Raw genomic sequence first — 14,563 nt, 5'->3', positions numbered from 1 at the left:
CCTCTTCTGCTTGTGCCCAGTGTTTCTGCCTTCACATCTTGCATTTCCTGGAGAGGAAAGGGCAAAACCCAGATGTGGCTTGGCCTCTTCCACAGCAATAAATGAAATTTTGAGCCTCTTGCAGCCCTGTAAAACAACAACGTGCTCTGGCACTGTATTTTGTCACTCCCACACACCAAGCCCTTCCCAAACAATCCAAACCCTTCTGAACACGGACTCACGTGTGGTCTAGCAGTGTTTCCCTTGGTTGTGGAATTTCACTTGCTCCTCTTTGTCCTGACCTCCCCAGGGCAAATCCTGTACGGGCGTGTGCTCTGGCACCCGGAACAAAACCTCAACGCCGCGTACAAGCTGCAGCTGGAGAAGGTTTACCTGTGCACGGGCAGGGATGGCTACGTGCCCTTCTTCGACCCCACGGGCACCGTCTACAACGAGGGCCCTCAGTACGGCTGCATCCAGCCCAACAAGTTCCTGAAACACAGATTCCTCCTCCTGGTGAGTCCTCTGCTCCTGCTTCTCACTTGGGATTCTCTCTGGCAACGAGCAGATCGTGACTGCAAAGGGATGAGGAAAGAAGCGTGGTGGGTGCTCTGTACTGCTGGTGCAAACTGTGAACACAGGATCAGTTTTTCCCCACCCTTTGTCCATGAGTATTCCTTAATCCATGCCCACATGTCGGTGTGGAGATGGGGCATTCGGATTAGATCCCTTACTCAGGTGTTGGCTAGTGCCCTGGCTTCCAGCCTCTCTTGGGAAAGCAGACAGCATCCCTCACGGCACTTGTCTGACTTGCAGGACCGAAACCAGCCAGAAGTGACAGATAAATATTTCCATGATGTGCCTTTTGATGCCCACTTTGCTTCCGAGCTGTCTGAGTTCCACTCAGTGAGCAGCATGCCCGGAGTTGATGGATTTACTCTCAAGGTGGATGCTCTCTACAAGGTATGTACCTTTTGGAAGCCCGTCCTGGACTTTTCTGTCCAGGACCTCCCAAATACTTGGTGAATTGTAGGCTCTGGGCCTTCAGAATTCAACTCGGACACAGGAAATGGAGATGAGGATATTATTGTGGTAATTTATTAAAAATTAAAAAAAAAAATAATTTTTTCTTTCCCTGAAGCACTCATGAAAACTCTCTTTAAAAACATATTCTTCATGATCCTGAATAAATTATTGCCACTGGCAAATGCTGGACAACTCACGGGGTGGTCAGTGTTACTGCAGGTGCTCAGAAAAACCCACTGAGCTTTGTCAGACGCAGGGCACAAAACACACCAGCTCTTGACAGAATCCCCTGATGTAAAAGCCATCGTTCACATTCCCTCTGTCCATGCCTTGCCTTTGGTAAAGGTGGAAGCGGGACACCAGTGGTACCTCCAAGTGATCTACGTGATCGGGCCGGAGGGCACGGCCGGGCCCCGTGTCCAGCGCTCCCTGTCTCGCCGCTGGCAGCGCGGCCGCAGGGATCTGCCCGAGGGCGCAGGGAGGCCGGCGCTGGATCCCTCCCTCATCTACGACAACGAGGGCGACCAGCTGAAGAACGGCACCAACATGAAGTCGCTGCTCTTGGAGAGGGAGGAGGCCGCCGCCGCCGCCTCCTTGTCCCAAACGGGCGCGTCCCTGGGCAGCGCCTTCGCCGCGCTCACCCTGCTGCTGCTGCTGCTGTCCGGAATTTGCCTCCTGGCCCGGGAGTGCCGGAAGGTGCGGAGGAAGCGGGAGGCTGCCAGGGGCTCTCCCGAGGAGTGTCCCTTGAACACCAAGGTGGATCTGCCCCGGGGCGCGCCGAGGGCCGCGGGCAGCCGGTGCTGCACCGTCAGGAACGTCCATCCACCGAGAGACCCCGGCGGCGTCTGCCACGTCCAGGGCAGGAAAGTGAAGCAGGTGAACTTGGAAGTCAAAGTCCACAGCAATTTGCACGACGGCACGGAAGTTTAATGGAGCACGCGCATTGGGAAAAGCTTTTTATAAACTGTAAAATAAAGATAATCCAAAACTGAAAAGCCACGCGGGTATTTTTTTAGTCTGGTTAGGAGGGGCGGATGCCAATTCCCGCTGCTCCAGTCTTTGCGGCTTCACCGCGTGACACCGCTGCCCTCTCTCGGTGCTGCTCCAGCTCTCCCCGAGGGCTGGGCAGTGTAGGGAAACCATCCCCGACTCCTGGCGTGTGGGAGCTCTGTGCCAGCCGGCGAACAGCCGCGTTCCTCTGGGTTCTCTGGAAGAGAAAAATGCTGAAATAAAAACTTCACCCGCTATGACCGGGGTGTCCCTTCCCGTGCTGCCGCTACAGTCCCCCTCATTCCCCTGGGGCGCAGCGGGCTGGAGCACCACGGAGCTGCGGCGCCGGGGGAGGGAAGGACGGAGACGCGGGCGCTGCACCGGCCCGGCTGCGCCGCGCTCGGAGGTGTTGGAGCGGCCGGGCCGGGAGCGCTCCGGGGCTCCGTGTCCGCCAGAGGGCGCCCTGCGGGTCAAGGGCCCACACGGGGGCTCCGCGTCCGAACCGGGAACCGGGAACGGCGGCGCTCCCGTACCGGCAACCATCCCGGTACAGATGCCGCTTCAATTCTCCCGCCGGGGGAGAGGTGGCACCGCCCGGGACCCCAGACGGACCCCGGCAGGACCTGAACACCCCATCCCAGCTCTGGCTGTGGGCTCCATCACCCGCTCGCGGTCAGCCTCCTCCCGGCAGCGTAGCAGGAGGGGACATCGAGTGCAGGCTGGGCTTTGCAGATCCGCAGCCCTGTCTCAACCCCAGTCCGGCCTTGGTCCGCCATCCCCGAGAGCTGCAGTCCGCCCGCCGGGACACAGGCAGCGCAGCTCCGCGAGCCGACAGCGGCAAGACTCGGTCTCGCACCCCGGCCACGGGCACGGCCCCGCCTCAGCGCGCCGGGCTCCGAGCGGTCCCCGCCGGGAGCAGCCCCCGGGCCGGGGCTCGCACAGCGCCGAGCGAGGGTCCCGAGCGATGTCGCCGGGACAGCGGTGCGGGGACACGCGGCGAGACCGGCACAGGTGTGAGGGCCGCGGCCACAGAGTGCGGGGCAGGGGCGCTGCGACAGGGCCGCCAATGGGGCCGGGGTGCGAGGCCGAGCAGCGCTGGGATGTGCCGGGGGTACCGGGCGGTGCCGCCTCTCCCCGGGCGGTGCCGCCTCTCCCCGGGCGGGAGCATCGAGGCGGGACCGGGACCGGGACCGGGACCCGCAGGGCGCCCTCTGGCGGACACCGAGCCCCGTGTGGGACAGGGACCCCGGAGGGCGCCCTCTGGCGGACACGGAGCGCGCGGGAAGGGGCGGGGCCGGCACAGGTGAGAGGGGCGGGGCCGCCGAGTGCGAGGCGGGGCCAAGGGGCGCGTGCGCAGCGCGGGACAACAGAGCGCGTGCGCGGCGCGAAGCCGGCACAGGTGTGAGCAGGGCAGGGCCACAGGTGAGCGGGGCTCCAGGGCGGCTGCGCGGGGCGGGACCGAGGGCATTTAAACCCCGGAAACCGCCGCAGGCGCCATTTTCCCCCCAGCGCTCAGAGGTGGCTGCTGCTGCCGGTCCGGGCTCCCTCAGGGGGCCCAGGTGAGGTTCTTCTCTCTCCTTTCTTCTGTCCTTTTCTGTCTTTCTGCTTCTGTCCTACTCTCTCCTCTGTCCTACTTTCTGTTTGTCGCTCCTTCTGCTTCTCCTTCTCTTTGCTTCTCTCTTCTTTCTGCTTCTCTCTCCTCTCGCCTTCTCTATTCCCTCTGCTTCTCTCGCCTTCTCTTTGCTTCTCTCTCCTTCTGCTTTTCTCCCGTTCCTCCGTTCCCCCTCTACCGTCCTTCCCCGTGTCCCCCAAACCGCCTCCCCTCCCTGCCCTGCTGCGCACCCCAACCGCCTCCATCCCTCCTTCCTTCGCCGTTCTTGCCCGCCATCCAACCCGACACCCTCTGTTTCCCCTCTACCCCTCCAGCCTCCCCCCTTTTCCCCGTCGTCCTTCCACCTTCCCTGTCCATCCCGACCCTGCCTCCCCTTATCCTCCCCTCCAGCTCCCCCGTAGCCTCCCTGTCTCGCTCATGCCTCCTTATTGCCCTTGTGTCTCCCCTATCTTGTCACTCTCTCTTGTTTCTCTCTCTTATCCACTTATCTCTCCCTTGCCGTGCCTCCCTTATCCTCTGTATCTCTCCCTTCTCTGTCCTGTCTGTCCCTTGTCCCTTTGTTTGTTCCCCCGCAGCCGCGGGGTTCGGGGTGCCGGATAATAAAGCCCAGAGGGCCGGAGCCGGCGCCCCTCGCGGGAATCCCCCCACGGGGCCGGAGCCGCTGTGCGGCTCCCCCCACACACAACACTGCCCCACAGTGCCGGCTGTCCGGCTGTCCCCACATCACACTGGGGGGGCGGGCATGGGGGGTCGGGGGGGGCCCCCTCCTCAGGAGGGGGTGCTGGGGTGGGTGGGGGGTTTAGGATGGGCCCCCTCATTAGGAGGGGGTCCTGGGGGGGGGTGGGGGGTGGGTTAGGGAGGACCCCCTCGTTAGGAGGGGGTCCGGGGGGGTGGGGTGGGGGGTGGGAGGGGCCCCCTCCGGAGGAGGGGCCCCTGGGGAGGGGCGGGGGGCGGGCCCCCTCCGGAGGGGGGGGCCCCGGGGGAGGAGGGGTTGGGGGTCCGTCCCCCTTGGCCCCTCCCACCCTGGGCCCTCCCTTCCGGAGGGGCCCCCGCCCCCTGAGTCCCTCCCCAGGACCCCCTCCTCCGGACGGGGCCCCGTGGAGGGGGGGGGGGGGGGGGGTCAGGAGGGAGGGGGACTGCACTTGTTTGTAATAAAAATGTAATTACGGTTCAGAGTGACGTGACCCCTTCTGCTTCCCCCCCCCACCCACCCCCCCTCCCCCCGAGGCCCCGTCCGGAGGAGGGGGTCCTGGGGAGGGGCTCAGGGGGCGGGGGCCCCTCCGGAAGGGAGGGCCCAGGGTGGGAGGGGCCAAGGGGGACGGACCCCCAACCCCTCCTCCCCCGGGCCCCCCCCTCCGGAGGGGGCCCGCCCCCCGCCCCTCCCCAGGGGCCCCTCCTCCGGAGGGGGCCCCTCCCACCCCCCACCCCACCCCCCCGGACCCCCTCCTAACGAGGGGGTCCTCCCTAACCCACCCCCCACCCCCCCCAGGACCCCCTCCTAATGAGGGGGCCCATCCTAAACCCCCACCCACCCCAGCACCCCTCCTGAGGAGGGGCCCCCCCCGACCCCCCCAGTGTGATGTGGGGACAGCCGGACAGCCGGCACTGTGGGGCAGTGTTGTGTGTGGGGGGAGCCGCACAGCGGCTCCGGCCCCGTGGGGGGATTCCCGCGAGGGGCGCCGGCTCCGGCCCTCTGGGCTTTATTATCCGGCACCCCGAACCCCGCGGCTGCGGGGGAACAAACAAAGGGACAAGGGACAGACAGGACAGAGAAGGGAGAGATACAGAGGATAAGGGAGGCACGGCAAGGGAGAGATAAGTGGATAAGAGAGAGAAACAAGAGAGAGTGACAAGATAGGGGAGACACAAGGGCAATAAGGAGGCATGGGGGAGACAGGGAGGCTACGGGGGAGCTGGAGGGGAGGATAAGGGGAGGTAGGGTCGGGATGGACAGGGAGGGTGAAAGGACGACGGGGAAAAGGGGGGAGGCTGGAGGGGGAGAGGGGAAACAGAGGGTGTCGGGTTGGATGGCGGGCAAGAACGGCGAAGGAAGGAGGGATGGAGGTGTTTGGGGTGCGCAGCAGGGCAGGGAGGGGAGGCGGTTTGGGGGACACGGGGAAGGACGGTAGAGGGGGAACAGAGGAACGGGAGAAAAGCAGAAGGCGAGAAAAGAAGCGAGAAAAAGAACCTCACCTGGGCCCCCCGAGGGAGCCCGGACCGGCAGCAGCAGCCACCTCTGAGCGCTGGGGGGAAAATGGCGCCTGCGGCGGTTTCCGGGGTTTAAATGCCCTCGGTCCCGCCCCGCGCAGCCGCCCTGGAGCCCCGCGCACCTGTGGCCCTGCCCTGCTCGCACCTGTGCCGGCTTCGCGCCGCGCACGCGCTCTGTTGTCCCGCGCTGCGCACGCGCCCCTTGGCCCCGCCTCGCACTCGGCGGCCCCGCCCCTCTCACCTGTGCCGGCCCCGCCCCTTCCCGCGCGCTCCGTGTCCGCCAGAGGGCGCCCTCCGGGGTCCCTGTCCCACACGGGGCTCGGTGTCCGCCAGAGGGCGCCATGCGGGTCCCGGTCCCGGTCCCGGTCCCGGTCCCGGTCCCGCCTCGATGCTCCCGCCCGGGGAGAGGCGGCACCGCCCGGTACCCCCGGCACATCCCAGCGCTGCTCGGCCTCGCACCCCGGCCCCATTGGCGGCCCTGTCGCAGCGCCCCTGCCCCGCACTCTGTGGCCGCGGCCCTCACACCTGTGCCGGTCTCGCCGCGTGTCCCCGCACCGCTGTCCCGGCGACATCGCTCGGGACCCTCGCTCGGCGCTGTGCGAGCCCCGGCCCGGGGGCTGCTCCCGGCGGGGACCGCTCGGAGCCCGGCGCGCTGAGGCGTGGCCGCTCCCGGGGTGCGGGACCGAGTCCTGCCGGGGTCCGTCTGGGGTCCCGAGCGGTGCCGCCTCTCCCCCGGCGGGAGAACTGAAGCGGCATCGGTACCGGGATGGTTGCCGGTACGGGAGCGCCGCCGTTCCCGGTTCTCGGAGCCCCCGTGTGGGCTCGGGACCCGCAGGGCGCCCTCTGGCGGACACGGAGCGCGGCTCCCGCAGCCCCGGCGCGCTCCCGGCCCGGCCCCGTCGCTCCAACCCCTCCGAGCGCGGCGCTGCCGCTCCTGCCCCGGCCTCTGCAGGCGCGGGGCTGGGCCCCGCCGGGCCCCGGGCACGGTCCCGCTCCGGCTGCGGGGAGCCGGGGCCCCGCTGGAGCTGAAGAACGGGAGAACGGCGGCAGCGGCGTTTTCCCGGTGCCACCGATGTTCTGGGACCCAGAGCGGCTGCCTGTCTGTCCCTCCATGTGAGCCGCAATAAACTGCAGCTGCCAGCTGGGACCTGATGCTCTCCTTGTTCTCCCTCAATTTCTCTGCAACTCACACTTTCCAATGGCAAACCATTTTATGGTTTTAAAAATCCCGTTAAAATATTTCATCTTTATTTCCATTCGGGGAAGGTCCTGCCTGGGATGGAAATGGCTAAAAAAGAGCGAACTTAAAAATGCCAAAGCCAGGGGCTGCCACTGAGTCAAAGCTGGGAAAGCCTGGGGATGTCCAAGGTTTGCTTTATTGCCACACGCTCCTGCACAGGGTGCCCGTCCTGTGGGGAGACCCCAGGGCTTGAAACCTTCGCTGATGGCCAGGGCCACCCTCATCTCCTCCCAGGGACCCCACAGGGCTGCTGGGATGTTGCCAGGATTGGATCTTTGGGCCCCAATCCCCTCACAGCACTGAGTGGCTTGATCCTGGGGACTTTTTACAGGAGAGGAGCAATTGCACGTGAAACTTTGATGACCACTGAGAATGAGAAATGAGAGAGCACCTGTGATAAAAGACCTTTTTTAAAGAACAAGATCAACAATTTCTCTACAGCAGTTGAGCAGCTTCAATTTCGATTCCATGCCTATGACCCAGCATCTAATTCCGTCTCCTGATGTGATCTCGGCAAAAGGAAGAGTCACGTGCCCTCAGTGTAAATATTTGGTACATAAAATAATGTCACGAACCCCACTTTTAATAAATATCTGTCGTTCTCACTCCTATACACAAGTACTTTACAGTGACGTGCCGGCTGGGCTGGGACAAGGTGGGGATGGACATAAATTAATTATTGCAGTCGGGTGCGCCGTGGGCGGGGAGGTTTGGAGTTGATCCACGCTGGAAATATAAATATCTCTCACACCTTGAAATCCACGCTTCCCGTTGGGAAAAAAATCCTCTATTTGGAGTGTTGTAGGAGCCTGTTGTGTCGCTGGGACAGAGAGCAGCCGGGAACCAGAACCTGCTTGGACTGGGACAGCACTTGCAGTACCTACAGGGTCTGCACAAAGCATCCCATTGGTGACACCCAAAACAGCCTCCAAATCATGGATGTCATCAGCTGGGCTCAGGAGTGGCCACGAGTCCATCTGGCCACCGCCTTCTCCTGCTTTAAAGTATCAGATGGAGCCTGACCTCAGAGTGGGTGAGAACCAGCTCAGAACTCAGTAAAATCCCCCACAAGAACACCAGTGGGGCAGGGGGATGAGGGTTATAAATAAAATTCTGTGGCACATAGACATGTGCTTGTCCTGATCCCACTGAACTTCTCTGGATGGATGGTTGCTGGTTCCTGACAAACCTGGTGTAAAAGCAGCAGCTCTGCATGGGAATATCCGTGTTCCATGAGGCACTGCGAGGCTACTCCAGCCTCAGCATGGAATTCTGGGCTACAGGTACAATTCCTTTTGCCTTACCATAGTGACAGTGACCCTTTTATTTGCTCCTGTTCTCTCATGATTCATTTTGGACTATCCATTTGCACTGGTTTAGATTCCACGACTCCATCCACAGTGTGGAGATTTGGGGTTATGCTTTTCTACTTCCAGCAGGTTCCAGAATAGCCAAAGCAGATCCCACCTGTCCAGCCTGGGGGAAAGCACTCGCACCTGCCAGGAGCTCTGACTGCTTTTCCTACCAGCTCCTGAGCAGTGTCAGGGCCACCACAAGGGAGCCAAAACCCCAATAAACCCCAAATCCTACAGAGTGAATAATCCAAAGGAAGAAATGCACTGTTGTCATGAGAAGCTTCAAAACCCTGTTGAAAATTCTATGAAAACAATGTAATGGATTCCTCATTAATGCCCTTGGTTCCATGTTTATGTGTTTTCATTCCCTCATTTGGCAGCTTGTAGAACTGAGCCTGGGATTTGGAGGTCAGGCAGGGTTTGTTTTGCATTGACCTTCACCTCTGGCCCCAGTCTGTGCCAAGACAACTTGGGCCAGTGTGGTTAAACCCTGTTCGAGCACATTTACAGCCAGACCCTGGCGGGGAGAGCTGTGACATCCAGAGACTGCTGGACTGAACAGAGAGAAAAGCTGGACTCTGTGTGTGTGACCCCTCTGCCAGCACGGTGCTCTCCAGGGAGGAATTATCCCCCCTCTGCACAGGGCACACATCAGGACTGGTCCCTACAGATGGCCTGACACTTTCCCCAAAAAATATTCATTGTACTTCAAAGAGCAGCTCAAGTTTTACCCCAAAATTATCCTGACACGTTCACCACTGACAACCTCCTTTTTACCTCAATTACAAATCACCTCAAGTTTTACCCTCAAAATGTTCATCTTGTCCCCTATGGATGACTTAGATTTTACCACCAAAACCCTCCATTACTTCAGGCTATTCACCCACATGTTCATTGTTCCTTACAGATTATCTCAAATTTTAAAGCCAAAACTTGACCTTACCAGTACACCACTGATCACCTCAGTTCACCTCAAAATTTTCTTTCTTTTCAGACTCAGCACCCAAGATTTTTCCTACCTGTTACTGTTAATTACCTCATTTTACCTCACAATGCTCATTCTGTCCCCTACACGATCTCAAGCTTTATTCCAAATTTTTTCCAGGTCAATCTGCTAATAACCACCTCATTTTTACCTCAGGATTTTCAGTCTCTCCTCTACAGGTAAACTCACATCTGAACTCCGAAACATTCCTTTTGTCCCTATGGATTACTTCTATTTTCCCACCAAAACCCCCACCAATTACCTCTCTCCTATCCCAAATATTCATTCTATCCACTACAGATTACCTCAGGATTCTCCTCTGAAATTTTCCCAAACTGTCCGGTACTTTTAACCTCATATTTACCTCAAAATGTTGTTTTCTCTCCTCTACACATTACCTTAATTTTACCCCTAAAATTTTCTGTGCCTGTCCACCATTGATTCTGTCTGTTTACCTCAAAATGTTCATTCTCTACCCTGGAGGTTATCTCAGTTTTTAGCCACAATCATTTCCCTAATGCACGCTACTGATTACCCTGACTCTTAACTCAAAATTTTCATTTCCTCTGCTAGAGGTAAATTAGCACAAATTTCACCAAGATTTTCTCTACCTCTCCATTACTGATTCACCTCAGTTTTACCTCAAAATATTTATTCTCTATCCCGGAGATTATCTCAAATTTTACCCCCCAATATATCTAAATTTATATCAACTCCTGCTAGAAAGATACTTGACAGTAAGTCATACAGCAGAATTAAAAGACTACACAAGGAACAACACAAGATCTTCCACAACTAAGAGAAATTCTGTTTTTTCTTCATCTCTCTGGCACTGTAGGACTGAATCTTTGCAACCAAGAGACAACAGAGTTGTTATCAATACTCAAACCTCTCAAATATTGCAATTTGCCAGAGAACTCTGCCAGCTCTGAGCTACTCTCATGTGCCTGGAGTGGTTTGGGGAGTGGCAAGACAGCATCCCGCTTATGCTTGGAAAAATATAAGATCATCAAATGTCATTTCACTTCTTTCTCTGACCCATAAGCAAAGTGTGTAGAGCAACACAGACTATTCATGGAAGGGCTGATTCAGTTGGGGGGAAAAAAAACCTAAAACAAATAAAATCACCCCACATTTCAAGGTAAAGACATGTTGTTTCCTTAATAGGAGCACACAAAACTGATTTAAACCAGAAAGGAAATGGCAAACCAGAAAAAAGTGCCAAAAAGAACTGCTCTCCATTGATACATGCTCTGGTTGATAATTCCAAAGAAAATTCCCCATGGATCAAAAGTAATTGCTAGTATTTTTCCCTCTGTAAAAATTACTGGCATGGTTATCTCAGAGACACTGTCCTCAGAGGGAAACACAACCTGCTGTGACACAGCTCTGGCACAACACACCCTCCAGTTTCTGGTGTTCTTGGAATCCACAGGTCAACACAATCTCTTGGACCGTACATCCCTGAATCCAAGGATAAAGGGAGTTTAACCAGATCCCAGTAAACAGTAGAGCTGTGCTTACATTTCCTAGTGAGTTAATTCCAACAGACAGGAGAAGGGAAATATGTCCCTCTGACTTACCCCACAGCATGTGCAGACCAGTGCAGGCCATCAGGGCTGGAGGCTCTCGGGTTTGCTGCTCAAACTCAACCAAAACCAAAGGTTTTGCCTTAGCTGGGTCGAATGAAATGATTTTTCCTGTTCTGAAAGAGAGAAGAAAAGGAAAATTAAGTCCACTGTGCAAGTCAAAAGCTCCTGGCTTTCACATATTTGTTCTCATTGCTCATTATAAAGATTGTCATTTTAAATAAAAGGAGAGGTGACAGCCATATTAAATATATAAGTGCCCTTCTCCAGGATTTTTATTCAAACCTTTCAGACATAAAAAGGACGCTATTTTTTCTTATTGTATTATTTGCCTGATTTTAACAGAACCATCATCATCCCAGACCCCACTTGTGAGTTATCCTTTGGCACTGGACTTTAGATTAGAGATATCCAGGATGCTGCATTACTTTTGTCCTTTGTTCACAGAGCTCAGGACCATCCTCTCCTGAGAGCAGCAGAGAAGTGCTCCAGGATAAGAGATCATTGGGTCACAGTCCTGTGATCCATCAGTTCAAGGAGGGAACTAGTTTGGAGTAACTGACCAGTGTGTTCATTACAGACAGAAATCACAGGCACTAAACAGTGGAATGGACTCCAGTGAGCTGAAACACAAAGCTCCAATGCAAAGAGCCGCATACAGGACCACCAAAACAGCACCTGGGCTTGGGGAAATACAATCTTACCAAGTGACAGCAGCAGGGTGTGACATCTGGGGACAGTGCCTGGTGACTGGAGGAGATTGATCCTGCTGTGCTCCTTTTGCAGCAACATGTCCTCGCTCCACCACCAGCAAGTCACTGCAGACAAATCCTCCACAGACACAGTGGGAGTTTTGGCCTCTTCCTCCAGCATTATTTGGGAGGGAACAGTGAGGAACAAGCCCTGAACAGACAGTACAGGACAAACACTGAGGAAAAAAAACACCAGGCAGCAATCCCTGTGCTTGGCACGGGCCTGGGGCTTCCTTTTCCTTCTTTTGCAGCAATTGTGGTGGGCTAAAAGTCATCTTCCTGCTTGCCATTCCTCCACATTCTCTTCTTCAAAGGAGATGTGGCTGCAGCTCACCAGAGGCAAGGAAATTGCCTTTCAATTCCATACAAAACTCACCTGAGAAGACCAGGACATCAGGAGCAGCAGGAATTCTTTAGTGTTTCTGCTCACAGGGGCTTTCCTTCCAAGCTCATTTCAATCTTATTTAATCCTGAAAAATAATTTTGAGAGTTAAGTTTGTTGAGAACTAGCTCATCTTTTGATTATTTCTAATTTGGAATTTTTACTGCTACACTTGCCACGATTCTTAGGGCTCGAGAACTCCCCAGACTCACCCAAATCTTCACATCCAACGTCCTCTGCTCAGTGCACGTTGTACCAGTCCACTGCCCCTTCAGAACAAGAAATGGATCTACTTGAGCCCCACAGCCTGTTGTGCCCTGCCAGCACAAGGCATGGAAAGGGTCACAGAGCTCTTTCTGAAGCCACAACACTCCCAGACTAGATTTCCAATGAAGTATTTTGTTCCCTGCACAACTAAGACCCTGGCAGTGCTTTGCTACTGTCAGCCAATGCCTCAAACCCGTGAACTTGCCAGGGAGCAATGTCTGTGCCACAGGAACATTGCTCCAAACCTGCTGCTGCAAACCCTCTGCTTCTCGCACCAGCTCACAGGGGAGCACAACTGGCACTGAAATGCTCCTTTATGGAACACCACAAGCCATCCATTTGTGAGGTATCACTGGAATTCTATCTACTGCACAAGCTGTGAGAAGCACTGAACCCAGCCATGTCCTTACAGGTGAATTAGGGGGCACCTGTTCAGCCAACAGCAGCTCCAATAACAGCACCGAATCAAAACCTCACCAAAAATGTATTAAAGCAAACACCAACACCTTTACAAGCACTTCAGTTTTCAATTTATAAACTAAAGCCAAAAGAGTTTTTCAGACACTTGGGGAGAAGTCCATCCCATTTCTTTTAACAAGTTTCTGGGAGTTGTTTCCAGCCTCCTGATGTTCTTTTCTCAGCTCACAAGTAGCTGCCTTGAACTCGACTCACAACGCACTGTGGTCATCCTGTGACCACCAGGAGACTGAGGGTGCTCCAGGGATTGCAACTCTCAGCCTCGGGCAGCCCTGCATGGGAAAGCCAAGTGGGTTTTCGTCCTCCCAGGGAGGAAAAGACAGCAGGAAGGGCTGACCCATCCCTGATGAGCATCCCTGAACAGGATAATCCATTCCTATTATTGTAAAACACTGCAGAGCCTGTGCTCCTGGGATTTGAAAGCTCTGTCTGTGTCAGCAAAAAGTGAGGGAGAGCAGAAAAAATACACAACTACACCATTTGTCCTCCTCCATGGGTCACAAGTGAGGCACGATCCCTAATTTCAGGCTGATCTTGGGAGCTTCAAAGGAAATAACTCTCAAGGTGGCACTGAATACATCAAATTTCTTATGCTCCTGCCTCAGAACCACGGCCCAGCGTGTTTCTGTGGGAGCCTGAAATATCTGTGTAGTTCAGAAGCTTCTTGTGCTTCAGGGCTCCAGCTTTCCAGTACAGATCCAGTACAGATCCACTGCAACTGAACCCAATGGAAACCACCTGGCAACAATTAACAGAAACCCAGGAGTGCCAGTGCATCACCTGTCTATTGTCTCAGTAAGTACAGATGCATGTTCACCCACTATAGTGGCAGGCTCCTGACTGAAATAAAGACATTTATATTACTTCATGCTATTTTCTGAGAGATTTATGTTTTCCTGGCATCGTTTCAACGCACCTGAACCCAGGTTCTGCTCCCCGTTGAGCTCTGAGTCCTAAAGAACAGCTTGGATATGATCAGTGATGCAGCCCTAGTTAATGAAGTTACTGCTGCAAACAGACAGAAATCAATGGTTGGAGGAATTAAGGCAGAAAAAACATGCATGCTTCCCACTCCCTGTTCAACACACCCCAGTTCTCTACTGGGAGTCCCGTTCTTATCATAGCAACTCAATGATTTCATATAGTTATATTTTATAGAAAAACTCTGCAAGGCAATTATCTCTCCCAACATCAATAGCAATCCTCAGCACTCCACCAGCCCAACGGGAATTGCCACCTAAGGCTTAAAATACACGAAATGAGAAAACCGCATTAATTCAACACTAAAAATATCAGTAAACAACCGATTTAGAAAATATTCCCGTCATAATCTGCACGGAGAGAGGCTCTGGGATGCCAAGGCAAACTCAGAGATCAACAGATTCCCATCCTTGCCATGGCTTTACCTGAGGTCACCGAATAGCTTTCCGCCGGCACATCACACACTGAAACATCACTCCAATTTCCATACATCATAAATAGATATATTAAACTGTATTTTTACCTCACCGAAGCACTAATGAACAGCGCCGAACCAAAAAATTCCAATTTCCCCTTCCCGCGGCTCTTATATACCCTTAGGCGGCTCGTGATTGGCGGGTGCCGTGAGGCGATCGCGGCGCTGATTGGACAGCGGGAGGCGAGCCCCGCAGCCGGGCGCGCGCGGAGGGCTCGGGGCGGGGCGCGCGAGGCCCCACACGG

At 55.6% G+C, this 14,563-nt stretch overlaps 1 protein-coding gene and 1 long non-coding RNA gene across 7 annotated transcripts in view; one reads left to right on the top strand and one right to left on the bottom strand.

Annotated features, from left to right (window-relative positions):
* The window catches only part of FRAS1 (Fraser extracellular matrix complex subunit 1), a 59,440-nt gene extending 57,440 nt beyond the window's left edge, over positions 1 to 2,000 (top strand). Inside the window, exons 60-62 of the mRNA XM_088164324.1 lie at positions 290 to 495; positions 796 to 942; positions 1,351 to 2,000. Coding sequence (XP_088020450.1) covers positions 290 to 495; positions 796 to 942; positions 1,351 to 1,935 — 938 coding nt within the window. The 3' untranslated portion in view covers positions 1,936 to 2,000. The remainder of the gene's footprint in view (positions 1 to 289; positions 496 to 795; positions 943 to 1,350) is intronic.
* LOC148224104 (uncharacterized) lies at positions 1,726 to 14,423 on the bottom strand. 6 transcript variants are annotated; one of them, XR_015803484.1, is made up of 7 exons: positions 14,367 to 14,423; positions 13,779 to 13,870; positions 12,331 to 12,387; positions 12,113 to 12,206; positions 11,689 to 11,887; positions 10,979 to 11,100; positions 7,174 to 7,421 (listed from the first exon to the last, which is right to left on the bottom strand). It is a non-coding gene; the product is annotated as an uncharacterized LOC148224104 (long non-coding RNA). The 6 variants fall into 6 exon arrangements; XR_015803487.1 differs by having other exon boundaries at positions 14,269 to 14,397; XR_015803488.1 differs by lacking the exon at positions 12,331 to 12,387 and having other exon boundaries at positions 14,367 to 14,418.
* Between the last annotated feature and the right edge of the window lie 140 nt (positions 14,424 to 14,563).

The sequence above is a fragment of the Sturnus vulgaris genome, chromosome 4 (genome assembly GCF_052056855.1).
Source record: "Sturnus vulgaris isolate bStuVul1 chromosome 4, bStuVul1.hap1, whole genome shotgun sequence".
Lineage (NCBI taxonomy): Eukaryota > Metazoa > Chordata > Aves > Passeriformes > Sturnidae > Sturnus > Sturnus vulgaris.
Note: the sequence above shows the minus strand (reverse complement) of the source record. Positions and strands in the feature narration are given on the sequence as shown.